The 26,820-nt window shown below is 45.5% G+C and overlaps 1 protein-coding gene across 1 annotated transcript in view; it reads left to right on the top strand.

Moving 5' to 3' along the window:
• LOC147640137 (pleckstrin homology (PH) domain-containing protein) overlaps positions 1-26,820 on the top strand; it is a 250,341-nt gene that overhangs the window by 31,390 nt on the left and 192,131 nt on the right. The window contains exons 6-21 of the mRNA XM_086777655.1: positions 12,319-12,436; positions 12,523-12,624; positions 12,742-12,945; positions 13,035-13,195; positions 13,292-13,462; positions 13,656-13,745; positions 13,837-14,161; positions 14,258-14,362; positions 14,926-15,021; positions 15,119-15,186; positions 16,268-16,388; positions 16,485-16,700; positions 16,781-16,987; positions 17,073-17,182; positions 17,269-17,365; positions 17,472-17,570. Of these exons, the coding sequence (XP_086633781.1) occupies positions 12,319-12,436; positions 12,523-12,624; positions 12,742-12,945; positions 13,035-13,195; positions 13,292-13,462; positions 13,656-13,745; positions 13,837-14,161; positions 14,258-14,362; positions 14,926-15,021; positions 15,119-15,186; positions 16,268-16,388; positions 16,485-16,700; positions 16,781-16,987; positions 17,073-17,182; positions 17,269-17,365; positions 17,472-17,570 (2,290 nt within the window). The remainder of the gene's footprint in view (positions 1-12,318; positions 12,437-12,522; positions 12,625-12,741; positions 12,946-13,034; positions 13,196-13,291; positions 13,463-13,655; positions 13,746-13,836; positions 14,162-14,257; positions 14,363-14,925; positions 15,022-15,118; positions 15,187-16,267; positions 16,389-16,484; positions 16,701-16,780; positions 16,988-17,072; positions 17,183-17,268; positions 17,366-17,471; positions 17,571-26,820) is intronic.

The raw sequence follows: 26,820 nt of genomic DNA, 5'->3' as shown, positions 1-26,820 counted from the left end.
ATCTCTGCTCCTGCCTTCTTATGAGCAGGAGAGGTTTTTGTAGCCCAGTGGGCGTTTTTTATAACTAATGAAAGGATCTTTTCTCAGAAAAAAAAAAAGTATATGAAGCAACCCACTGCTTGGTTGGAAACACTCATATCAAAAGGCTCTCCAACATCATACATGCTCAATTTGAGCCGTGGCTCCATCAGAGTAGTGATGGGCTTACAATCTTGAAACCCAAATTTTTGCAGCAGCTTTTGAATGTACTTTGATTGCTGTACCGAAATCCCAACATCTGTTTGCACAAATTGTATGCCCAAATAGTAATGCAACAATCCTAAATGACGTTTGCAATTCATCTTTGAATGCTGAAATTTTCTCTAAATCATTCCTAGTTAGCAACATGTCATCCACATAAAGAATGAGCATAATCAAAGTGCCATGTTCCTCTTTCACATAGAAGGTGCTCTCTCTTGGACTATTGCGAAGTTTTCATGACCATGTATCACAAAACCAATGGGCTGATTTACATAAACTTCTTCTTGCAAATCCCCATTGAGAAAAGCTGATTTTATGTCCAAATGATGCACTTTCCATCCATGATGGGTCTACACTTTGCAACCTATTTGATTTTCAGCCTGTGCCACAAAATGTTGAAAACATGCAAGTACATCATATTTTACTTTCAAGGGATACACCCAAGCAAATTTGGAGTAGTCATTGATAAAGGTTACAAAGTATACATGCTTTCCAATAGATGGTGTCTGCATAGGACCACACACATCACCGTGCACAAGCTGTAATTTCCAGATAGCCCTTGTTGATCCTTCTTTTGGGAATGCATTTCTGTGCATCTTACCCAATATGTATCCTTCACATACATGTTTTGGTGGCAATTCTACATGAGGCATGTCCTGCACCATTTGATGCCTTTGCAATAGCAACAGACTGCCATAATTCACATGCCCAAACTTGGCATGCCACAATTTTGCCTCTAGCATGGGAGGTGTAAGAGTGGTAACCACATGAGCATCATGCTCTCTCCTATCAAACCTGTCAAGCTGATAAAACCCATGGTACATTGTTTCAGAAGTGACTTAATGCATAGCCACTGAAATGGGCCTCTCGTAGAAACCAAAGTGCGGTAGACTAACAGTCACCCAATCCAATTCTAGCCCAACAAATAAAACAAATATATGGGAGCTAGAGTGCTCCAACACGAAAAGAAGAACGACACCTGTTGGCCCCAAAGCTTGGCGCCCCTTTCGGTATTTCTTTATTCAAATTCAATGGAAAAGTTTAAATGAGTACAACATGGCCATTCATGGCTTGTGTCTACATGTCCGATCTGCCAATCCTCTGGACCTCTTAGCATAGAGGTTACACACAGCTTTGTGTCCCAAAAACACCACATTGTTATCCCTCTAATCTGCTAAGACAGTGCATCCATGAGGCCTTGAATATGCATCTAACTGAACCATGCACATAGCCACAAACTCAGCCATGAAACGGTCCATAAACTCTTCCAAATCAGTCCACAAGCTTGCCTTGTTTCCACCCTCTGAACTGCCAAACCCTTCCTCTCACAAAGGGCCAGAGAAACGACTTTGAAATAGTCATGAGCCAGTGAAAAGAGAGACTCAGTGTGACATCCCCTGCAGTCCCACCTGCTCACAAAGAGAGAGAGAAACTTACAGTCCTTGTGTCGCTTTTCACAAGAGAGAGGAGGCGTGAGAAAAAGCCCTGTTCTGTCCTGCCCTCTTGTCTTGCAGCCGCCTGCAGTCCAGCACCTGATTCAACGTGAGAGAGAGAGAGAGAGAAAACACTTGTGGGTGAACCTGCTGTCCAGCCCTGCACTCCCTCCTACAGTCCACGCCTATATCCATCTCTGCCTGTATGGACAGCAGCACTGCGAGCCAGTCGCTTGCCAAAAGCACAGGAGAAAAGGAGATTCAGTAGGTGCCTGTATACACTGTAGCGCAGCAACCAGTCAGCCCTCCAAAAGCCAAGAAGAGAGAGATTTAACAAGCGCCTGTGTATACTGTTCTGTAGTACAGCAGCCATCTAGCCTCTCCCTCCAAAAAGCAAACTGGAGCGTGGTATTCAGCGGTGCCTGTTCTGTAGTACAGCAGCCAACTAGCCTCTCCTTTCTCCCTCCAAAAAGAAAACCAGAGCATGGTATTCAGCAGCGCCTGTATGTGTTCCAGCGCAGCCTGCCAGCAGCTCTTTCCAAAAAGCAAGAGTTAGAGAGAGAGAGGGGAAGCGTGCTCGCCCAACTCTCCAAAAGAGGTGTAGGCCCCCCAAATTAGCCCTAGGGGCCACGATCCTTTAAAAAAGGTTTTATAAAGGTTATATACCTTTAAACTCTTGTTCCTTTTTGTCCCCTCCACACATGGTGTTGTCCACAAGGTTATAAACCTTTGAACCTTTATTCCTGTTTTGTCCCCTCCACACATGGTGTTGTCCACAAGGTTATAAACCTTTGAACCTTTATTCCTGTTTTGTCCCCTCCACACTTGGGGTTGTCCACACATGGGGTAATAAACATTAAACATATATCTTGCTCACCAACCACCATGCTCACACTTATGCTACACAAATTCATAGGGTCATGACATACCCCTCTCTTGAAAAATGGCAAGCGTCCTTGATTGCATTCTGGTGATACAGAAAGACATCCAAAGCGGAACCATATTGATAACGAAGGCTGCCCAATACAGTAAGATATCAACCATGTCATCCAACTAAAAGTGAAAAGTACAATATGGCAAGATCAATGTCCCAATCACTTTGTGCCATGTATATGTAGCAACATTCAATGCAAACCAATGGTGTAGTAATAGTCCAAGTTGTATACCACTGTGAACCATACATAAACGACAACATCCAATGTGACTAGTACACATGTATCATAGAAGTCCCATAAGCAGATGTACTGCCAACTGTCAGTACCTTTGGGTGAGACAAAAGTTGCACCAAGCGACCTCTAGATGACATCTGAGCCTGTCTGTATCAATGGAGCGGAGGTGCTACCCCTCTCTTGAGCATCACGCAATGCTCAAGACCTATGCTTTGTTGAACCTAAATGAGCCGTAGCAAGAGTCGGCTCCAACTCAAAGGCATCAAGATAAAGTTGCAATACCTGAGGTGAATCTACTAAGTCACCCTCCTCTATCCACTTTGCATCCATCGGTGAATAGTTCTTGAACTTCACAAGATAGCGATGGGAAACTTTACCTCGTACCTTTCTTTCCTTATGTGCCAATATCTGCTCGGGAATTAGAACCTCATCAAGTTCCTCCACTTCTGGTTGAGCCTCATCTGATACATCCTCAGGCACATCCCCACGGAAAGGTCTAAGTATACTCACATGAAATGCATTGTGAATCCTCCAGCTAGTAGTGATCTGGTAGCTTCAATCGATAGGCCACCTCACCGATATTTTAAAATACTTGAAAAGGTCCATAATAGTGCATGCTCAACTTAGGAAATAAGCGCTATCAATCCACTTTGGACTTGCCAACACCTATAGGTTTATCTTTATGATGTATCTATAAGCTTCATCCATGTTCTCCACATATTGGTCAGCCTCAAAGATCTTATCCTTTGTGTGCAAAATAGGTGATACCTTGTTCCCTCCTTCCACAATCTCAAAAGGCACCTTGCCTGTCGAGGTATGGATGGTGTTGTTATAAGCGAACTCCGCCAAAGGAAGATACTTTTCCCATTGTTGCTTGTGCTCTGACACATAACACTCGAGAACATCTAACACTGTGGAATTAGTCTTTTCTGACTGCCCATGGATGAAACGATGATGAAAACTTGAGAGTTGTACCTATGTTGTCAAATAACGCTCTCCAAAATAAACTCGTCATTTGTGGATCACGGTCACTGATGATAGACGAAGGCATGCCATGATACTTGAAGATGTTCGCCATGAACAACTTCACAATGTGATCAACTTTGATCTTATTACGCATGGGAATGAAATGAGCCCGCAAACTAAACTTTCTAAGAAGCATATGAGATGGGCCAACTTTTTGTCTATGTTCCACTTTCAGATTGTACATGTGGAAGGAATGTTGTGGCAGATGCTTTGTCACGCAAGCCACAGGTCTCAGCAGTTTCACTTGCTTATCATCATGAGCTTGATGAGATGAAAGAGCAGTATGCCTAGGATGAGGATTTTGGTACGGTCTATGATCAGATGTCTGAGGGTCAGCGGCATGATTATTATACTCTCAGGGATGGATTCTTGTTGATGCATGGTAGACTGTGTTACCAGGCAGTCACGGCTCAAGGTTATGATTGAAAGTCATGCTCCACCATATGCAAGTCATAGGGGCATTGAGGCCACGGTAAAAGCAGTTGAGGCTTTCTTTTATTGGCCAAGCTTGAGAAGAGATGTTGATGCTTTTGTTAGGCAATGCAAGGTATGTCAGAACGTGAAGTTTGACCGTCAGAAGACACCAGGGTTACTTCAGCCTTTAGCTATTCCAGATAGACAATGGGAGAGTATTGCCATGGATTTTATATTTGATCTTCCGAGGACACAAATGGAGAATGATGGCACGCAAGGTCTGATGATCTCTCTGCACAGTGAAATCAGTCCCAAGCAAATAGTGTTTCCATGTAGAAAGAGCATGAATTACAACTAACATCTCTTTCTCATAGACCTGTAAATGCTTCTCGGCATTCTGTAATATATGACTCTCATAGGCTATCACATGTCCTTCCTGCATGAGAATTGCCCCAATGCTGTTCCCACATGCATCACACTGGACCAAAAAAGAGTACATCTCCTTTCCGGCTACCTCATCCAGTAAGGAGTCCGTGAATGGAAGTGGAAAGGGATCTAAGTTAGTTGCGGCATTCAACTTGCGGTAGTCCACACAGATTTTGATTTTCATATTCTTTTTGAGAAATACACGATCGGGGATATCCAGGAAGTTTTCTCCACTGGCACGATGAAGTCCACTCTCAGTAGTCTATCAATTTCTTCTTTGATTTGCTTTGCATGATTTGGGTTCATTCTGTACCTCTGTTGTTTAATAGGTATGACTCGCTATGCTAGAAGAATTTAGGGTAAATTCCCTTCATGTCTTTATATTACCATGCAGACATCTTGGTATTCCTTTAGCAAGGAAACCAACTCCTGTTTGAATTCTTCTTCTAGCTCAAGACTGATCTTCACATGCTTTTCTTCTTTTCCATCCCCTATGTGATGAGATGTGGATATGGGTAGATGCGAGTGGATGAGATCTGATGTGGATAAATGAGATGTGGATATGGGTAGATGCAAGTGGGTGAGATCTGATGTGGATATGGGTAGATGCGAGTGGGTGAGATCTGATGCGGATAAATGAGAAAAGATGTGATGAGAATGGGAAATGATGTGATGAGAATGGAAATACATATGAAATAAATGAGAATTGATGTGGAACAATATGGAAAGACGAGAGTTCGTTATAGAAACTGTATTTATGACACGTTTTTAAATGACTGTTTTATGTCAAGAATGTTGGGAAAGCATTTTGACCGTCTTGTGAGAATGAGGTCGTGGGGAGACCTAATCTGATAAAGTTGCAATAGCTAACGGAGAGTAAATGGAGGACGTCTCGCGTAGCAAGGCTCGGCTGAGGTCTTGACCAACCTCGGTTCGATTTAAATGGTGAGCTTCCGGTACAGTGGATGAGGGACCAAGGAAGCAGCCTATGAGTGAAGCGCTAGGTGACCTGCGAAGGATCCCAGAGGGTGCTAACCATACGGTGCTCGGGCTCTAGGTGGCCGAAGATACCCACACGTACGTCGTGAAAGATATTGGAACAAGGAGTAAGAGTTATTTTCTGAATTCGGGCATGGATCTGGTTGATTGACCTTGTTGGTCCTCAAAACGGATGAGTCCATGGCTCCTTTATATGGATCTGTTGGTTGATCTTGCTGATCTTCAATGGAGATTCCATTTTGATTTTTATAAGTGAATATATTGCCGGGTACTATGAGCTAGGAACTATCGAAAAGGCCCCTGAGTGGATAGGTGGTGAGCGTTCTGGTTGCCAATGATGCCATGGGTACACCGATGAAGGAAAAATTAGAAATTAGGATTCAACCGGATAATTTTGGAGGATTATGATCAGTGATACTATAGTTTCATTAAAAGATTGTTTTAAAGACAGCTGAATCTGTGAAAAAGGCAATTTCATATTGGGTGTGTAAGTGGTGTGACTAGTTTAAAGTTTGCATGAATATCCGGCTAGGGGGCGTGGGAATTCTTTTCTCTGGTACCCGGGACAAAACCTAACCAAATTCTTAAGTGGATCCCATCACTACAGTGATTGGGTGGTTGGCTAGCCCATCGAAACGGAGTTCCCTTGTTTGTTAAAGCATGAAGAGGCGAAGCAATCTCAGCAAAATACCGTATGTACCACTGGAACACAATCCTAAAAAGTTGCATACATCATGCATGGTCCTCAAATCTGGCCAATTGAGAATTGCTTCCACTTTCGAAGGATCCATACAGACTCCATCTTTAGACACGATATCATATATGCCCCAAGAAGTGTTTCTTCCAAGAAGAACTCACTCTTCTTGCCATTTATGACCAACCTATGCTTCCGGAGTTCTTTAAACAGAGTGGCCAAATGCTCCCTATGTTCCTCCTCTGAGCGTGAATGCACAATCATGTCATCAAAGAATGTGCCCACAAACGCTCTATGAGGCCAGAAAATCCTATCCATCATCCTGTTAGAGGTGGCGGGAGCATTTGTCAAGCCAAAGGGCATGACCAAGAACTCATATAGCCCAAAGGTGGTCCGAAATGCTGTCTTATGCACATCCTCGGGTCTACTGCGTTTCTGATGATACCCGCTTTTCAAGTCGATCCGACTAAAGACTGTCGAACCTTGTAAGCGGTCCAATATGTCATCGATCCTCAGAATAGGGAATCGATTCTTGATGGTGTTCTTGTTTAGCGCCCTGTAATCTATACACATGCGCCAAGAACCATCTTTCTTTTACACTAAGAGCACATGTGAGCAAAAGGATAATGAGCTAGGTTGAATCAACCCCTTTTTCAACAACTCTTGTACCTGGCTCATAATTTCCTCTTGTTGGGTTGCACTAACACGGTACGACGGTCTATTTGGTGGGGTACTCCCCGGAATAAGATCAATAGCATGATCTTCTGGCCGTTCCGGAGGAAGTTCTGCTGGCAATGACTCGGAAAAGCAATCTTGGCACTCACGTAGGAAATCAGTCCTGTCTTTATCTAACATAGACAAATTAGATTGAGATTCATCATCTTTTGCATCTTTTACAAAAACCAAGTACACGAAAAGATGCTTTTTCATTACTGATGAAATGGCCGAAGCTAATACAATAGGAACAGATTCCCCTTTAAGCTTTACATCTAAAATATGCTCTTTCCCTCTATGAGTCGAAATAATCTTCCTGTTGTATGTATCCACCACCGCATGTACTCTATGACACCATGGCATACCCAACAAAACATCACACCCATCAATTGGCATGATATAGAATTCCTCACTGTCCACATAATCCTGCACATGGAGCCTCAGCTTCCCAATAATAGGGGTAATGGTTTCTGCATACCCAGGACAAGACATATTAGCCTCATACAAAGGCCCCATCTCCTCTGCACGGATCCCCAATCTGCCAGCCAAATCTGGTGAGATAAAGTTGGCTCTAGCACTTGTGTCAAAGAAAATTAAAGCATTCTGATCTCTAACTTTGCCCCATGCCCTGCACAACTTAGTCTCCTCACCACCTGGTGTTTCCCTAACAAGGTCAGGAACTAACCCTGCAAAAGGCTTTGCTTTCTTAGACTTGGGCTCCCCTTTAGTGTCCTTATTGGACTTACGCTTGGGACAAATGAAAGACATATGTCCCTCTTCGGTACAGAAAAAGCATTTCTTGGCATCCAACAAAGCATGTTTCTTCTCAGGAGTTCTCTTGGGCATTGGTAACATCTTACGTTGTTGCTCTGCAGGCACTGTTGCATCACGCGATGCATGCCCTGACTCCTCAATTTTCTTGCCAGTGCTTTTGCTGCCCTTAAATCTAGTTGAAACCCCAGTGAGTAACACATTTGCCGTCATAGCATTCACTAACATCTACGACATATTTGTTACTCGAGTCTTAATGCAATAGTCACGCACTTCCTTGGGCAACCCACAACAATGCTTCTCAACCTGCTCTGACAGTGGCACTTTACGATAAGAAGTAACTGGGAGTAAAGCTTCCCAAAACTTCTTGATGTAATCCTCAAGATTCTCACATTTCGATGGATCCCAACTTATGCCATGCCGTCATTACATCCACCTCAAATGTAGATGTGAGTTACACGGAAGAGAACACCTGTTTATATTGTACCCAAGTAGATGGTGCTATGCCCTGCAAAAGAAGAGTGGACCACCACTCCAATGCATTGCCCTTGAGAAAAGTCGCAACTTTTCTCACTTTCGAGGATTCCGCGTAGTTTCCACCAGAAAAAGCAGCATCAAACTACTGTAAAAAGGTAAGAGCCTTGAGCCTGTCTTTGGCCCCACTGAATGTGCCAAATTTCATTGTAGCTCCCCCTTCCTTATAATCCTTAGCCTTACCCATAGGCGTTAGATTATCGCAAGGAAGTGGCCTCACAAGATTGCTACCCCGTGCATTCATGTCCATAGTAGGGTCAACATTGCCAGTGCCCACACCTTGCATACCATGCAATCTTGCTCATCCTCCCATGTTTCCAAACATACCACTATGCATACCAGGCTGCATGCCCCCATACACGTTTCCTTGCATTCCGGGCTACATGCCCCCATACATATTCCCTTGCATTCCGGGCTGCATACCACCATACATGTTGCCTTGCATACCAGGCTGAAAATTAGCTCCAAAATTCCCTTGCATTCCCATGCCTCCCTGAGGGTAGCCCCGAGTCATAGATTGGAATACGGAACCACCACCAAAATAGCCTGGCTGCATAGATTGCTGCGGAATAGGTGGCTATCTGAAAAAGGAACTCTGTGGGTTTGCTCCATAAGTGTTCTGCATGTTAGAAAACTGTCCAAAAGCAAGATCCTGTGGGAAGGCACCACTATTGCCCTGAGGTGGGTTCCTAGAACGCGCCTTCTTCTTCTTCTTCTCAGGCGCAGAAGGGTCCCTCATAAATTTAGCAAACTTCTCATTTTGCGTGAGCTGCATAAGCACATCCACTGCCCCGGCCAAATGGGCTTTGAACTGGGCATCATCTTCCTCTTTACTTGGCATATCTCCTGGTTGCGTTACATCCTCACAACGTGCATCTTCTGCAACTTGTTCTCCTGCAAGTACATCCTTAGATTCAGTCTCCTGCCCTTCCTCATCATCATAATCATAGTCATCCTCACAGTTTGACATCTTGCTGAAATTTTCAGCAACGACTTTCCTCGAGACAACCATGAGCTTACCCCCTTAAGAAAGTTTTTTATGGTCCCGGCAACGGAACCTTGAAACCGGCCTCTGGTAGAAACCAAAGTGCGGTAGACTAGCAGTCAACCAATGCAATTGTAGTCCAGCAAATAAAACAAATATATGGGAGCTAGAGTGCTCCAACGCGAAAAGAAGAACGACACTTGTTGGCCCCAACGCTTGGCGCCCCTTTCGGTATTTCTTTATTCAAATTCAATGGAAAAGTTTAAATGAGTACAACATGGCCATTCATGGCTTGTATGTCTGCATGTCCAATCTGCCAATCCTCTGGACCTCTTAGCATAGAGGTTACACGCAGCTTTGTGTCCCAAAAACACCACACTGTTATCTCCTCTAATTTGCTAAGACAGTGCATCCATGAGGCCTTGAATATGCATCTAACTGAACCATGCACATAGCCACAAACTCAGCCATGAAACAGTCCATAAACTCTTCCAAATCAGTCCACAAGCTTGCCCTATTTCCACCCTTTGAACTGCCAAACCCTTCCTCTCACAAAGGGCTAGAGAAACGACTTCGAAATAGTCACGAGCCAGTGAAAATAGAGACTCAGTGTGACACCTCCTGCAGTCCCACCTGCTCACAAAGAGAGAGAAACTTACAGTCCTTGTGTCGCTTTTCACAAGAGAGAGGAGGCATGAGAAAAAGCCCTGTTTTGTCCTGCCCTCGTCTTGCAGCCGCCTACAGTCCTGCACCTGATTCAACGTGAGAGAGAGAGAGAGAGAACACTTGTGGGTGAACCTGCTGTTCAGCCCTGCACTCCCTCCTACAGTCCACACCTATATCCTGCTCTGCTTGTATGGACAGCAGCACCGCCAGCCAGTCTCTTGCCAAAAGCACAGGAGAAAAGGAGATTCAGTAGGTGCCTGTATACACTGTAACGCAGCAACCAGTCAGCCCTCCAAAAGCCAAGAAGAGAGAGATTTAACAAGCGCCTGTGTATACTGTTTTGTAGTACAGCAGCCAACTAGCCTCTCCCTCCAAAAAGCAAACCAGAGCGTGGTATTCAGCAGTGCCTGTTCTGTAGTACAGCAGCCAACTAGCCTCTCCCTCCAAAAAGCAAACCAGAGCATGGTATTCAGCAGCGCCTGTATGTGTTCCAGCGCAGCCCGCCAGCAGCTCTTTCCAAAAAGCAAGAGTTAGAGAGAGAGAGGGGAAGCGTGCTAGCCCAACTCTCCAAAAGAGGTGTAGGCCCCCCAAATTAGCCCTAGGGGCCACGATCCTTTAAAAAAGGTTTTATAAAGGTTATAAACCTTTAAACTCTTGTTCCTTTTTGTCCCCTCCACACATAGGGTTGTCCACAAGGTTATAAACCTTTGAACCATTATTCCTCTTTTGTCCCCTCCACACTTGGGGTTGTCCACATATGGGGTAGTAAACATTAAACATATATCTTATTCACCGACCACCATGCTCACACCTATGCTGCACAAATTCATAGGGTCATGACAGCCACCTTCACGGTCTTTGACATTGCACTTGTTGTCCTCAAAGTTCACTGCATATTCTATTTCAGCAAAAGAGGAGACGCATAGCAAGTTCTTCTTAGTCCCAGGCACATACGATACATCTGGAAGACATAAGTTTGCACCATTTGCTGTTGTGAGGATCACCTCATCAACACCCTGAACTGGATAAGAAGAATTTTTTGCACATATTACCCGTTTGCCTTTAGGGACAGCCATAAGCTTCTTAAACAAATTCCTCTGTGGGGTAATGTGTTTAGAAGCACCACTGTCAAAGTGCCATGTGTCATGTCTTTCATTAACATTGAGAGACATATGCTCTAATGAGGCATCATAACTGCAAGTAAGAAAAGTCCACTCATCCTGTACAAGATTTACTGATGCATCATCTTTCACTGCGGGTGATGAAGAAGAATCTAGACCCATGCCGCTTTCCTTTTTCCTCTCCTTTGCAAGTCTCTTTCTGCACTTATTCAAATAGTGACCCGGCATTTTGCAGTAGTGACATTTTTCCTTTTTCTTGGGCTTGCCTGCATCATTTGTGGGGTAATGTGTTTAGAAGCACCACTGTCAAAGTGCCATGTTTCCCCTCCTTTGCAAGTCTCTTTCTGCACTTATTCAGATAGCGACCCGGCATTTTGCAATAGTGACATTTTTCCTTTTTCTTGGGCTTGCCTGTATCATTTTTAGCCTTTTTGTGAAGGCTATCCCAAATCAGCCTTTGGCTGAAAATTCCTGTTGGCTTTTTCCTTGCCCTTGCCTTGGCAACAAAAGCCCCATCGTTGCCACGCATGATGGAAGATTTGTTCTTCCGATTCTGCTTCTCGTGTAGTAACAAGCCAACCAACTCTTCAAACAAGATTGGTTCCAGGTTTCCCTGCATAAATAGAGCAAGCGATGTTTGGAAGTTGAAGTAAGTTTGCGGCAGTGATGATAGTGTCCTGGAAACCATCTCCTTTTCAGAAATGACCTCATCAATATTGAGCAATTGCTCCCGAAGATCCTGGATATTCGCAAGATGATCAACCATACTGTGATAAGCGTTAATCTTTCTTGCTAAGTGTTAATCTTCAATGTTTAATATATAATCCATGACGACAAAAAGAGAGCATACTCCAAGATCAGTAAATTATTAGGCGCAGGCTGACATCATCTCCTTGTTTGATCCTTGATTTATTTGTAGATTTAGTTTCAGTACTCGTAGATTCATTGTATGGGCACCTTTAGCTGCCATTATGAGTAGTAGTGTAGTATTTAGCATATTCAATGGTTGGGGTGCTGCCTGATTAGCTCTTTAACTGCATTGATATCCTTTATTCCACAATGTTTATTCCGTAGACAACCCTGAGGCATCCAGGATTTTATTTTGATTTGCTGTTCTTGTGTTTAGCAATCCTGGTCACCCTTTTGCTATCGGGTTGACATTGAAGAAGCTTGCAGCTGTCACAGTAGATGAAGATGGAAAAGAAACATTTATTTCAAGTGGACCCTTGGACCGGATTCAAAAGGTTTTTATTTTTATAATTTGGCATTGAGCATGTCTATTAACAAGCGTGGATTAAATAACCTGAACACTATAGGTTGCTCAATGTAGGCTGGGGAGCTTAAAGGGCTGGCCTTATATCTGGATCCAGATACTAAGCCTTGGGATCCGGAGAAGCCATGGGAGAAGCTGCCACCAACAGAATGGAGCAAAGTATGTCTTTTTTGATAACATGCCTTTTTGAACGCTTTCTCATACATTTCTCCTGAAGCTGGATTCTGTATGATGAGGTGGTAGAAGATATGATAACAATCCTCCCTTTTGGTCCAGATGTTTGAACCAGGCATAGAGGGTCAATTAAGCGGTAATAGTAGCTCCAATGATGCATCAACTCCCAAGTGCCATTACTTGCTACAGCCTGTGGATGCATCTGCAAGATACACAAAACTAGGAAGTGGAGATGCAAGAACTGCAGAGGAGGAGGTCCAAAGGGCAGTTTTAAGATTACACGATGTTACTCTGAGTTTTTCTCAGGTGTGGTTTATTGATGTGGAACAGGCCATGAAACGCATGGAGTAGGATGTGCAGGATATGCTGCTAATGTTTGGTTACTATGCATACAGGCACAGTACCGTGATGTCTTGAAATTGGCTGAGAATTTCAGCACTTTCAAAAAGCGTCTGCAATATGCACACTATCGACCTACAAGTACAGTGAAAGAGGATTGTAAAGCTTGGTGGAAATATTCTTATAGAGTGACAGTTGAAGAGCTCAAGAAGGCAAGGTATGCAACGGTGAATGAATGGTGATTATTGTTTATTCACATTACTTAAAACAACAATGGATGTTTACTGACTCTACTTTGGTCAACCCTTTGCAGTGGACGTTTGTCGTGGGACCAAATTGTGCAGTTTACTCGTTTGCGCAAGAAGTATCTGTCATTGTATATCAACTGCCTCCAGTCCAACCCCAATTTGACAACATGCGATGAGAACAAGGAGATTCAGGAACTCGAACGTGACCTGGATGTTGATGTGGCTGTTCAATGGAGGTCAGTTTGAAAAGTTGTTTTTCCTGTCCAACTCCCCGCCCATAGGACTGGTGGGGAGTTGGACTGGTAAATTTTCCCATCCATCTTTGATGGCCCCCTGCTGATGGGCAGAAGTGGTTGTGTAACCAGCGTTAGTGCAACATATGATTTCTTTTCCGGTTCTTTATTCATGGTGTCTTCTTTGAATCTACAGGATGTTAGCCCACTCATATGTTGAAAAAAATCGGAAGGATGCCAACAATAGAAAGCAACAGTCAAGAGGTGGTTGGTGGTCTTTTTTGTGGTAAGGATTGTATCGAAACATCATTTTGGAAAATTTCAATTTAGAAATTTTGAGAACATCATATGAGTGTCTTGAACTGTTTGATGGGCAGGGGTAATCAGTCTTCTGATAATTCCAATGAACCAAGGAGCTTAACCGAAGAAGACTGGAAGCAGCTAAATCAGGTTATAGGTTACCAGGAAGGCAACGAAAGCTCTATTCTTCCAGGTCAAGATCCCCCTGACATGCTTCATACGGTATTGGAGGTTTACATGCAACATAATGCAACAAAGATTGTGGATGAGAATTTCGGCAAAATTATTGAGCTCTCTGTGGAGGAATTGCAATGCAAAACTAAACTTTATGGAGAAATGAAACTTTTTGATTTTAAACTTGGATCATACCAGTTATCTTCTCCTGAGGGTCTCCTGGCAGAGGTATAGTACAGGAGTTGAAGGATTATTTTGAAGTGCCTTAATTCTGTGAACCTAGTAGATAATAATGTTGTGTTTTGGGACTTAATTTTGGCTCAGAGTGAAGCTCAGCAGAAGGCAATAGGTGGAGAATTCATCTATATGCCATTAAACAAGAGTGTAGATTGGAGTCTCTGTGCCAAGGCATCCCTCTGTTACATTACCGTAAGTTCAGATAATTTTTTAAAATCCCTTAAAAAAAAAATTGTACTAAGTGGTGCTGGCTAGGAGTTTTCTCATGCAGTATTAGTGTTTTCTGATGATCATCAAAACACAAGGATATTTCAGTCCACAGGATGATTGAGATACTAATATTATAGGAGCCATTGGTGAATGCCAGCTCCTCTGTTAAAGCCCTGGTCGTTATCGATCTTGTAATTCTACAGGGATGGGTGGGGAGCATAACTTGTTGTATTTGTGTGTGTATGGTTGAATATTATAAAGTTAGTTGGTAAGTATAAAAGAGATGAAAAAGGTGAAAATGGTAGAGCCTCGTCCTAACTTGCTCAGTTTTCTGACACCCCTTTCCTTCTCGAGGACCTTGACACACATTCCTAGTTCTTCCTTGAGAGCACATCACTTGGCAGTAGACTTAGCTTGGGAAATTATTAGGAGTTCGGAATTTAGGGAATGCCTACGTCAGCAGAGATTACCCATCAAAGTGTAACACCCTTTATTTGTTTTACCATTCCATGGTTGCTGCGGTGTTGTTGCTTGGGAGAATCCAGTATTTGAAGTCCAGCATCGATGAAGTGGTAAATTTTTTTCAGAACAGTGATGCAGTAAGCCAAACCATTGCTCTAGAGACAGCAGCTGCTTTGCAGGTACATTATGAATGAACTTGTTGAATTAATTAAGTTGATTTTAAGAAGTGAATTGAATTCTCTCTCTCTCTCTCTCTCTCTCTCTTTTTGCTTATAGGCAACTTTGGATGAAGTGGCACGCAGTGCTCAACAGCAGCTCAATGAAGCGTTAAAACAGAAACCTCGGTAAACTTTGCAGCCTTTCCTGCTACACCTCCTACACATAATGAGGACATTTGACTCTTTTTCCCCAAGATATAAGAAAGTGTAACATCCTTTACATTTTGCTACAATTAGCTGAACTGTAGAGGTAAAATTTGTTAGCAGATACAACATGCAGTGTGTGCAGGACCACTCTCACAAGAACAAGCATCATGTACAACACAACTTAAACTCAAATTGCACAGTAATAGAGATGGTCTACAGTACTGTATTAATAATGTTTCTGATACAACAAATGGCTGTAATCTTCTCACGGGCATGCTCTGATGAAAGGAACTTTGATCGCTGATCTAGAACTCCTGAACCGGGGGCTTTATGCTAGAGAAAGCTAGCTGCAGTAGGTAGTGAAAGTAGGCTGGGTCCCAACTCCCTAAATAGCCTGTATAGACTGTGCTGTTATCATATGGTAGGTGCAATTTGGGGCGATATGACTGTTCCGTGTCCTGCGGCCAATAATGAGGATCATAACAGACCGATTTTTTTTTGCAACTCCGACCCATCTGGAATAGTTGAGGGCTCTTTTGGGCTAAAGAACCTGAGCACATGTGTCTTGGAGTTAAAGACCACTGACCGATGAATGGAAATATCAGTCAACACAAGCAGGTGGCCTAGTTGGTAATATGCCAAACCTCTCTAAGCCATTCACAAACCTTCTGGCCACCATAGGATGGCCAACCGGTGTACATACAAGGGTTACAGGTGTCTGGGCTGGTCAATCATGGCTACTTCTTGTAATGGGTGCCTTACACACATTAGCTAGTCAGTGACCCGACATTACATTGTGAGGATAGAGCATCGCCCTCCCCTCCCCCCCCTTTCCCCCTTTTCAAAGCATCGGCAATCCTTTGCAATATCATTTGTTCTATGAAATAAAGAGTCCATTACTTTGATTGTCCCTAGATGTTGTTAATGGCATTTCTTAGTCACTCTTTTTCCAATTTACCTTGCTGTTTTTGAACATTGCATTTTTGTTTTTCATAGCTTATGAATGTGCGCTTTCATACATGGCCTTATCAATCTTTTTTATATTAATTTAAACATGCAGGTTTTCTTTGTACCTTGATATTGCTGCACCAAAAATAATTGTTCCATCTGAGTTCTATCCTGATGGTAAACAACAAAGCAAGCTTCTGCTTGACCTGGGATATTTGACCTTGCAAACAGAGGTTGGGATGAAGAGCTTAGCCATGTTGTACAGCTTGCTAGCAGTCTACTGCATGCCTGTTGGAAAATGCAATCAGTTCTGGATGAATTGTTTGCAGGAACCGAATGCCACAGAATCTCAGGAGGAAATGGAGTTGTATATGCATTTCAAACTTGGCTTAACTGATGTTCAAATATTCTTGGTTGATGGGAAGTTCGATTGGAGAGAGCACTATGATGTGTCCAGTGGAAGTTCTGGAAAATTGAAATTTCAAGACTCTAGCTATTATTTGCCTGTTCTGGAGAGATGTGGGATTACCTTAGCATTGCAACAGGTTTGTGTGCCTCCTTAACCAAGTAGTGAAACGACTTATCTGGTGACGAGTAGTTAATTCAAATACTGCTGGTATTGCAGATTTGTGTACCTCATCCGGGTTATCCGGCAACTCGATTGGCTGTGAGGCTGCCATCTCTTGGATTTCATTTCTCTCCTGCCCGCTACCACAGGCTCATGCAGATTCTCAAAGTATTTCAATCAAGCTCGTCTGATGACCCTGTGAACTCCATTCGGCCTTGGGATCTTGCAGACTTTGAAGGAGAAGTATCTGTTCTAGGTTGGAAGGTAGCATTTTTTGTCCTCTGTCTTTGTAAATTATTATTTAATTCACATTCTATTGACCTGCTTCTACTTGGGTCATTATGAACAGGGTGTTGGAAACAGAGAAGCTGTGTGGCAACGTCGGTATGCTGCATTAGCTGGCCCTTTTTTGTACATATTGGATTCACAGTCATCTTCATCGCCTAGAAGGCGGACTAGGTAAGCTTGTCGCTGCCAGGAAAGGCTTAATGAAACAATGGTTATGCTAGAAGTTGCTGGAAGTAAAAGTAGTATTGTATGTGCAGCTTGTTTGGAAAACAGGTGCTTTTGGTTCCCCCCGAGTCCATTGGAGGTGTCCCAAATGTCCTGGCAGTGTGTGATGCAGGTCAATTTAACAGCAAGGTGAGTGCAAGTCATGCCTCCCTCATGTATTTGAGGGTTGTTTCTCCTTCAGAAGGACGTGATCAATGAAATATTAATACGGTGGTGGAAATTCTGTTTTCCCCAGGTGGCGGAGTCGGTTAACATATTACTTCTGCGCTTTGACAGTGAAGAGTCGAGAGAGATCTGGCAAGGACGTCTTCAGGGTGCTATATACCGATCATCGGTAAGAATGTTGTGTATACCTGCTAATGGTGTTTTACTTGCATACCTTGAGCTGCCTGTGTTCCATATGTACCAATCTGTGAGGTTTGGCCTGTCTTTTAAACTCTCAAAGAAGTTGAATGCTGCCTCTTGTTAATTGAAGTCACCCTTTTTTTATGTCTTTGGTCCCTAATTTCAATCAATCTTTCTTTTTGACCCCTTAGATATGTGTGTCATGATGGTATCATGGGGTAATTGTCGGGGGTCAATCCGACTGGCAAGACGGAATCAGTCCAGCTGAGGATCCGTCAATGCCTAGTGCCCATAGGTTCGCTCTGTACTACAGTTCTCTCTTCGCTTCTGGTCGTGCCTCCCGTTTCCCACCCGCCCTCTCTCTCTCTCTCTCTCTCTCTCTCTCTCTCTCTCTCTCTTGCATGAGTTTGCACATGATAGTGGATTGTCTGTCAACCTTGGCAAAACCAAGGTTATGGTGTTTAACACCACGCCACAGTGGGTTAGGCGATCAGCTTCCACATTTACATATGGGCAGGAGATTGTGGAGTATACAGATGCATATACATATCTTGGGGTAGTATTCAGTGGGCCAGTGTTTTCGATGAGGAGAGCAGCAGAGACTAGATTGACTAGAGCACATGCAGCCCTGGGTGGTTTGGAGAGGATGTGTTCGCAGGTTCAGTTTCAGGAACCTCGAACGAAACTCTGGCTTTTTGACACTCTAGTGACATCAGCTATGCTTTATGGAGTGCAGATATGGGGACCTTCAGTGGGCCATCACAGCGCAGGCGGGTGGAGAGGTATGGAGAGGCCTTTGGTATCTATGATTGCTAGGCTTATTAGAGCCAAGGCCGTGGTACCTCATGAGATTATTCGAGCAGAGCTGGCGGCTGCCCCTCTGGTGATTGAGGCTCTTACGAGATCAGTCTCCTACATACATGACTTGTGGGATCTCCCCCGAGACAGATATGCACACCTCGCCCTGGAGTCCTCCCGACAGTTAGCTTTACAGGGAGACACGGCTTGTTGGTATGGACAGATGACATCTTGGTTCCAGGCACATGGTTTTAGCATGGACAGATTGCCTCCCTTCCAGTATTCTCTGGAGGCACCCTCTCTCACTCTTACACGGACAGAGATTACCAGACTCATCCGTCAGGATTTAGTTCAGCTGGACATTAGGAGGACATGGATACAGCCGACTGAGGAGCTGGGCACGAAGATGGCTTTCTACAGAGAGCATTTTCTTCAGCTCACAGCAGATGGTTTTGTGATCAGACCCAGTTACATGGATGTACACTTGTCTCATGCAGTACGATGTGCTATTGGTCAGATTCGCACATCCTCACACCAGCTTGAGATTGAGATTGGCCGATATAGAGGTATACTAGCTGAGGCCAGGATATGCCGAGTATGCCATGGGGAGCCAGAGACAGAGCTGCATTATATATGCCATTGTACTGCATACTATGAGATACGTGGTTGTTTCCACTGTTTATTCAGAGAGGGTTTTGGACCACTTTCCAGAGTCATGGGGTACCAGGACCAGAGGTGTTTGGGATTGTTCTTGCTTGAGCTGCGGAGACATAGAGATAGCCTGCTTAGGCGCACAGAGAGCCAGACTCAGAGGCACATTACAGACTTCTTTAGTCCAGCCATCACTGCGCCAGATGGACCACAGCAGCAGCAGGACATGGATACCGCCTACACCAGGGGTACACTGATTGATCGTGCGATTGAGCTTGGGTGGTCCAGACGCCCACGACTACGGAGGAGGGCATCCCAGCATAGACGGAGGTTGCAGCGGCAGATTCGGATTATTCTTGCGAGGCATGCGGGACACCCAGTCAGGGTGCTGACCACAGAGGATATTGAGGAGATCCGCCAGTGTCCGATGCGGCACATATTATGAGATGGAGGTACCTCCATAGTGTACCTTCCAGTTCCAGTTTCATTTTCTAGGTGCAGGTGCCAGTAGTATCATCTTTATTTTTCATTTTCTGGGTTTTTTTATCCAGACATTGTATCAGATCCACCATGATGTAACTTTTGGTCTCATAGGTCATTATGGCCTTTTGAAGACGTTAATATAACATTTCATTTCATTTCATTTTCTCTCTTCGCTTCTGCCCGTCGCCTTCTGTTCACTGACCTCTCTCCCTCTCTTCGCTTCTGCTCGTGCCGCCCCCCTTTCCCACCCGCCCCTGTTCGCTTCTGCCGCCCCCCCCCTCTCTCTCTCTCTCTCTCTCTCTCTCTCTCTCCCTCTCTTCACTTCTGGTCGTGCCTCCCATTTCCCACCCGCCCTCTCTCTTCGCTTCTCTCTCTCTCTCTCTCTCTCTCTCTCTCTCTCTCTCTCTCTCTCTCTCTCTCTCTCTCTCTCTCTCCGCTTCTGCCCGTCGCCTTCTGTTCGCTGACCTCTCTCCCTCTCTTTGCTTCTGCTCGTGCCGCCCCCCCTTTCCCACCCGCCCTTGTTCGCTTCCGCCGCTCTCTCTCTCTCTCTCTCTCTCTCTCTCTCTCTCTCTCTCTCTCTCTCTCTCTCTCTCTCTCTCCCTCTCTTCGCTTCTGGTCGTGCCTCCCGTTTCCCACCCGCCCTCTCTCTTCGCTTCTCTCTCTCTCATCATTGATGGCCGGCCCATGGATTAGCGGTTTGGGGCCTACGGGTCATCATTGATGGCCGGCCCATGGATTAGCGGTTTGGGGCCTATGAGACACAGACCAGGCCACTGACAGAGATACACATAGCAGTATGGAACTGTAATGGTTCACTATGGGTGCAGCCTGGACGACTGGAGCATGTTATGGTGGGGAGAGACATCATACTTCTGACAGAGACACATCAAAGCCCAGAGAGAGGGCTACCTCGAGTAGAGGGATTCCAGTGGGAGTCATCATACAGGAGGACCACACGCCAGGGTACCTCGAGAGGGTCGGGGGGAGTAGCAGTCCTATTCAGACGGGAGCTACAGGGGAGACTGAGAGTGGTAGCACAGGATCCAGAGGCCAGATACATGTGGATCAGCTTGCAGCTCTCACAGGACAGGGTTATATACATAGCCCTATGTTACTTTTCTCCATCAGGATCCTCCTATGTCATTACAGAGGACATGCCACAGGAGGAGGAGATAGGAGCCTCGCCATACACTTGTCTGTCAGAGGAGATTATGCATTATTCTACACTAGGGGAAGTATTTCTTACGGGCGACTTCAATGCCCACACATAGAGCAGACAGTGTGAGGTGTATGACTATGATGACATGGAGATCCTCCACCCTGTGGATCCAGAGGAGATAGGGGCTAGTCGGGCATCAGAGGACACTGGACCAGACAGAGGACATTATGGGGACCACTTACTAGAGTTGGGAGCCAGGCATCGTCTCGTTATTTATAACGGGATGCTAGAGTGGCCGGGATCAGGAGGGCTGACATGCTTCCCACATGGGGGTCATACACGGACCGGAGGCACGGTGGTAGACTACATTATGGGGTCTTTGGAGGCATCACAGCTTGTCACCTCATTCTCCATTCCACCTCGTCCTATTGGGGCAGATCATACATACTTGGCATTTTCACTAGCCGGATCACCAGTATCACCAGCCCGCCACATACCGACGCCACACACTACCATCTACTTCACACATGACATGGCAGACATATACACTGGCAGAGTAGAGGATGGGCTCCTACTCATGGATCCCCTGGCATCTATGGATACCATTACAGCCCAGCTCGCATCACTCCTATACTCGGCTGCATTACAGAGCTTCCCACATCGTGTACACTCAGAAGAGCCTGCGAGACCTGGGACTATGCCCCAGAACAGATGGTATGATGACGAGTGCAGAGCCCTGTACTCACGACTCCGCATACAGAGAGCCTTGGGAGCCATCACAGAGCAGGAGTCGAGGAGAGAGATGAGGAGACTTACTCGCCGCAAAAGGCGGGCCTTCGCAGAGATACAGGAGCTAGAGATCTTTCATTTCTTCATGAGTAGAGATAGCCCTGTCTCATGGCGGCACTTCAGAGAGCCCCGGACCCCGACACCTATTGCAGACCCACAGACATGGCACACATATGCAGAGGGTCTATACCATGCCCCACAGCAGCCACCTATACCTCAGCCACAGGAGCCTCGACCTACCACAGCTAGCTTCTTTACCCACTCGATGGTACAGGAAGCTATCCGCCGCCTACAGCATGGACGGGCCGCCGACCATATGGGCCTGCAGGGTGAGCATCTCATATATGCAGTAGATTCTTTAGCTCCTTTTCTTGCACACCTGTTTAATAGGGCACTAGCAGAGGGTTTGCCTGCGGAGTGGACGATGCACACCATTGTGCCGATTCACAAAACAGGGGATATGCTCGATCCGAGCAACTACAGGACGGTTATGGTTGGCCACGTGCTGGCCAAACTCTATGGTGCAGTGCTGGAGCAGGAGCTTAGCTTATATGCTGAGCGAGCAGGTTTACGCTCATCAGGGTAGGCAGGCTTCAGGAGAGCTTTCTCTACCACTGACCATGTATTCACTTTGAGATGTATGATTGATCAGGCCAGAGTGAGGAAGAGAAAGCTCTATTGCTGCTTTGTGGATTTCCGCAAGGCATTTGACACAGTATCACGAGAGATGCTCTTTCAGCGCCTGCAGTCTCTTGGCATACCAGCAGATATGACATGGGGCATCTATGCATTATATGAGCAGGTTTTTGGGCGAGTCAGATGTCCAGGAGGTATGTCCGAGACTATTGCTAGCACCATTGGTGTGAAGCAAGGATGCCCACTTTCCCCCACGCTATTTGGGTTATACATTGATGAGGTGGCTGACTTCATTACACGGGGAGGCGGAGATGGAGTTGATTTAGCAGGTACCTCAGTACATATTATGCTCTATGCTGATGATATTGTATTAGTGTCTGAGTCCCCAGGTGGTCTACAGCAGCATCTACATGCACTCGATGATTTTTGCACACAGAGGGGTCTTACTGTGAACCTTGGGAAAACCAAGGTTATGGTCTTTCATACATCGAGACAGGGCAGGAGTCAGCTGACATTCACTCTCGCAGGATGCCAGGTGGAGGTGGTGACATCATGTGGACCTAGGGGTTACCTTCTCTGCAGCAGCCACACGCTTTACCATGGGTTCAGCAGCCAGAGCTAGATTGACACGGGGATATGCAGCATTGGCTATGCTAGAGAGACAGTGCCACCAGGCGCATTTTCAGGAGCCCCGGACGAAGGGGTGGCTATTTGACACATTATTCACACCGGCATTGATGTATGGAGCAGCAGTATGGGCGCCAGGCCTTGCTACCCATTGGTGGACACAGATAGAGAGACCACAGGCCCTCATGATGGCACGCATGATACGCAGCAAACCGTCAGTACCTCATGACATTATCCGAGCAGAGTTTGCTGCGCCTCCTATGATGGTAGAGGCCATATTTCAGACTATATGCCTGCTAGACAGATTCAGAGAGATGCCACAGGACAGATTATCATACAGAGCTTTTCAGGCATCTAGACAGTTGGCTGAGGCAGGAGATAGAGGATCATGGTATGCACAGGTCACACATTGGTTCTCACAGCATGGCCTAGACATGGATCATCTACCACCATTCCAGTATGACAGGGATGCACCACATATCCGTCTCTCTCATAGTGAGAGGAACAGAGTATTGAGACAGGATCTATGGCAGCTCTATACAGGAGAGACATGGATATCGCCTACACAGCCTCTTCCACCGAAGATGCTATACTACAGAGATCACTTCATGAGTATCACTGTTGATGGATTTATAGAGAGGCCTAGATACATGGAGGGCTTTTTACCACACGGCTCCCGAGTGGCTATTGGTGAGCTCAGAGTTTCATCACACCGATTGGAGATTGAGACTGGCAGAGCAGCACGGATCCCCCGAGAGGAGAGGGTATGCAGATTGTGCAGAGAGGAGGTGGAGAGTGAGGAGCATTATGTATGCAGATGCAGAGCATATACAGCCATGAGAGAGAGATATCCCATTTTATTCAGAGAGCCACATTCCCTACGCCAGATCTTTGAGACAGCAGACCAGCGCATACTGGGGAGATACATTCTAGACATACAGCGCCACAGAGAGACATTATTACAGGCTCAGACAGCTCCAGAGGGGGGACGACAGACACAGATTACTACATTTTTTCAGAGATCCATACCCCTCCCAGCCCCTACACGGCAGGGAATTACTCTCCAGAGAGCAGAGACACTTAGAGCCCGCAGGAGACAGAGGACACCTGGCTTTCGGACACCACGCCTATACCAGAGAGAGATGACAGAGATCAGAGCTCAGTTTCACAGAGAGGGTGCGGAGCGACTGGCTCGCTTCAGAGCACACCCAGGCATGTTCTTCAGGGAGCTGTGGACACCCCCTTCACTGATGTATACCATTTTATACCCCCAGTATGGTACGGGATGGAGCTAGCTAGGTTGCATATCATGATTGTATACTCCATGCATATAGCTTTGCATTCTCCTAGTAATAGAGCTCCATCCCCTGCACACCCAGATTCAGCTTTTTATTCAGTACTTTTTCATTTTGTTGGGATGACAGAGGATAGCCCATACAGGTACTCCGATTTGTCTCATAGGCCGAGTTCGGTCTTTTGGAAGACGTTAATAAAATCTTTCTCTCTCTCTCTCTCTCTCTCTCTCTCTCTCTCTCTCTCTCTCTCTCTCTCTCTCTCTCTCTCTCTTCGCTTCTGCCCGTCGCCTTCTGTTCGCTGACCTCTCTCCCTCTCTTCGCTTCTGCTCGTGCCGCCCCCCTTTCCCACCCACCCCTGTTCGCTTCCGCCGCCCTCTCTCTCTCTCTCTCTCTCTCTCTCTCTCCCTCTCTCCCTCTCTTTGCTTCTGGTCGTGCCTCCCGTTTCCCACCCGCCCTTGCTCAGGCCCCCAAGGCAGCAACATAACTCTCCCTCTCTCTCTCTCTCTTTCCCGTTGCCATCTCTCCTGCTACTCACATACGCACCTGTGCACCTATTGCCCACCTGCGCACCTTAGTTGTAGGGTAGGGTTGTAACCCACCTCCAAGCAGGTAAGGGCTTGCACCTCATGGGGGTGGGGTTCGTGAAGAGCAACCTCTCAAACAGTCTAGCAGTTTGACATGGCCAGCAAGAAAACCTTCTCCGAAACCCTTATCTCCCCTCCTACCAAACCCAATGAAAAACCATCACCATGGGAGCGGTACCTCCTGAGCATGATTCAACATCTTCAGCAAACAAATTAAGCCTTGCAAAATGAACTACATCAGACAAAACAACATCTTTCAACCCTGGAGAAACAGATTAAGGAACAACAACACGAAAAAGAAAACAGGGAGGCACAGCCTAAAGAAATTCTCATTAAAGAAGTAATATCACAGATTAATGAAGAGAATGAGCAGCAATGGATTGCAAAAGAAATTAAGGTGGGTGGTTTGTCAGAGGGTTGGGAACAGGTGGAGGTATTGGAGGACGAGGAGATTGCGAATGATTCTTATGTCCCGGAATGCGAGATTCTACAAAGAAAGCTGTGTAGAGCTATCCCTTTCATCGACATTGGAGATCCCTCAGTGGCAATCAAAGGAAAACATGTGGTTTTGAGGTACGCAGATATGAAAGACAAAATTAAAGTCATGAAGCAAACAAGGTCACTTAAGGGAACGAAGGTGTGGATGGCAGATGAACTCACAGTCAGCCACACAACTAAAAAACAAGAAACAAGAACTCAATAACGTATATGAAGCAAGGAAACAAGGAAAATGGGCAGTCCACCGTAGAGGTAGAGCTGTTATTGCAGATTTCAGGACAACCAAACATGGTAGTAATGAAGAGTAGCTGCTAGAGAAATCCTTCATGTTATCTAGGATTCTCCTACGGTCATGTAGGGAATTTGAACTATTTTTAGTTTTATCTCTATTTTCATTTTGTTGCCCCCGAAGTGGAATGTAATCACATGGATGTATTTGATTAGTCCTATAGGTCAGATGTGGCCTCTAAAGGACGTTAATATGGTTTTCTTTTTTTCTTTCTTTCTTTCTTTCTCTCTCTCTCTCAGACAACATAAGCATAAATGACACACAGAAGGAGACAATGTTCTTCTCTCTTAATTTAGATACAAAAGATACAAGAAGATGCCTCTCGTTGTCTCTTTCTTCCCCCTCCTTCTATCCCCTCTTGTCTGTAGTTACAAGATGCCTTTAGGCTGTTATGCCCGACTGTTACAAGATTGCATTACCAGACAGTACAGTTACAACTACTCATATGATTACATAGTAGGGTGAGCATCCCGCCGGATGTGTTCTGTGCCTTCATGGCCGTAGAGGATCTTCCGGCGGCCATTGACGTATGTCCCACCAATTGGACGGACTGTCAACACCTGGCACGCCCGGTGGCTCTGCGACAACAGCTTCTGTAGCTTTGAAGCTCTGGTACAATGGGGGCGGGGGTTCAGGATCTGTAGGGGGCTTCCAGGCAGATCTTCTGGTCTTCCTTCCCTGCTGTTTGTGGTACCTCTCTGCCAATCCTGGATCACAGCCCTGTCCCCCTTGATGTTCATTGTGTTGAACATGATCAAAAACCCGGAGCGCATTAGTATGCTTGATTGTATAGTTCATGCTTTGCAAAATTATGGCGGGCTGACAGCTGGATGCTGTCTGATTGAGTCAGCTCTGCTGCAGAGATTGGTCATCTTCTTTGCTTGGCTCTGCAGCAGCAGCTGCTAACCGTCATTGTGAAGCAGCCCCAAAAGGCTGAGGGGATGTCCTAGTAGATGTACTATCAGCAGGAAGGTAATCATGAAGGAAATCTTTTATTTTTTCCTGATTGACAGGCATGATCACATCATGCTGCTCATAGTCATCTCGAACCTTCTGCAGAGTGATTGCAGCATACTCCAAGTTGTGCTGCCGGACGTGCATCCTTTCTTCCAATTTTCTCTTCTCAGCAAGATGGTTTACTTCCACATTTCTCAATTGCTACTGTAATGCGGCCACTTGCTGATTGGAAGAGATTGGGGGTGTTCTTTGTTTCATCTGATTCTTCAGCTCCAAGAGTTCTCTGTAGATGGACTGGCTTTTGCTCTATTCCTGCATGAGCTTGGTTTGCAATTGTTGGTGGTCGACCACTAATTGGTCTGCCTTCCGCAGCTGATTGTCCTTGTCCTGTATCTTCTGATGTAGCTCGATCAGCTGCTACCGTAGTGGTTGAGAAATTTGGACAGGGCCTTCCTGCGGTACAGGCTACTTGT

Source organism: Cibotium barometz, chromosome 3 (assembly GCF_041138505.1).
Source record: "Cibotium barometz isolate CiBa-2024 chromosome 3, ASM4113850v1, whole genome shotgun sequence".
NCBI classification, from domain to species: Eukaryota; Viridiplantae; Streptophyta; class Polypodiopsida; order Cyatheales; family Cibotiaceae; genus Cibotium; species Cibotium barometz.
This window is presented reverse-complemented; position numbering and strand designations above follow the sequence as displayed.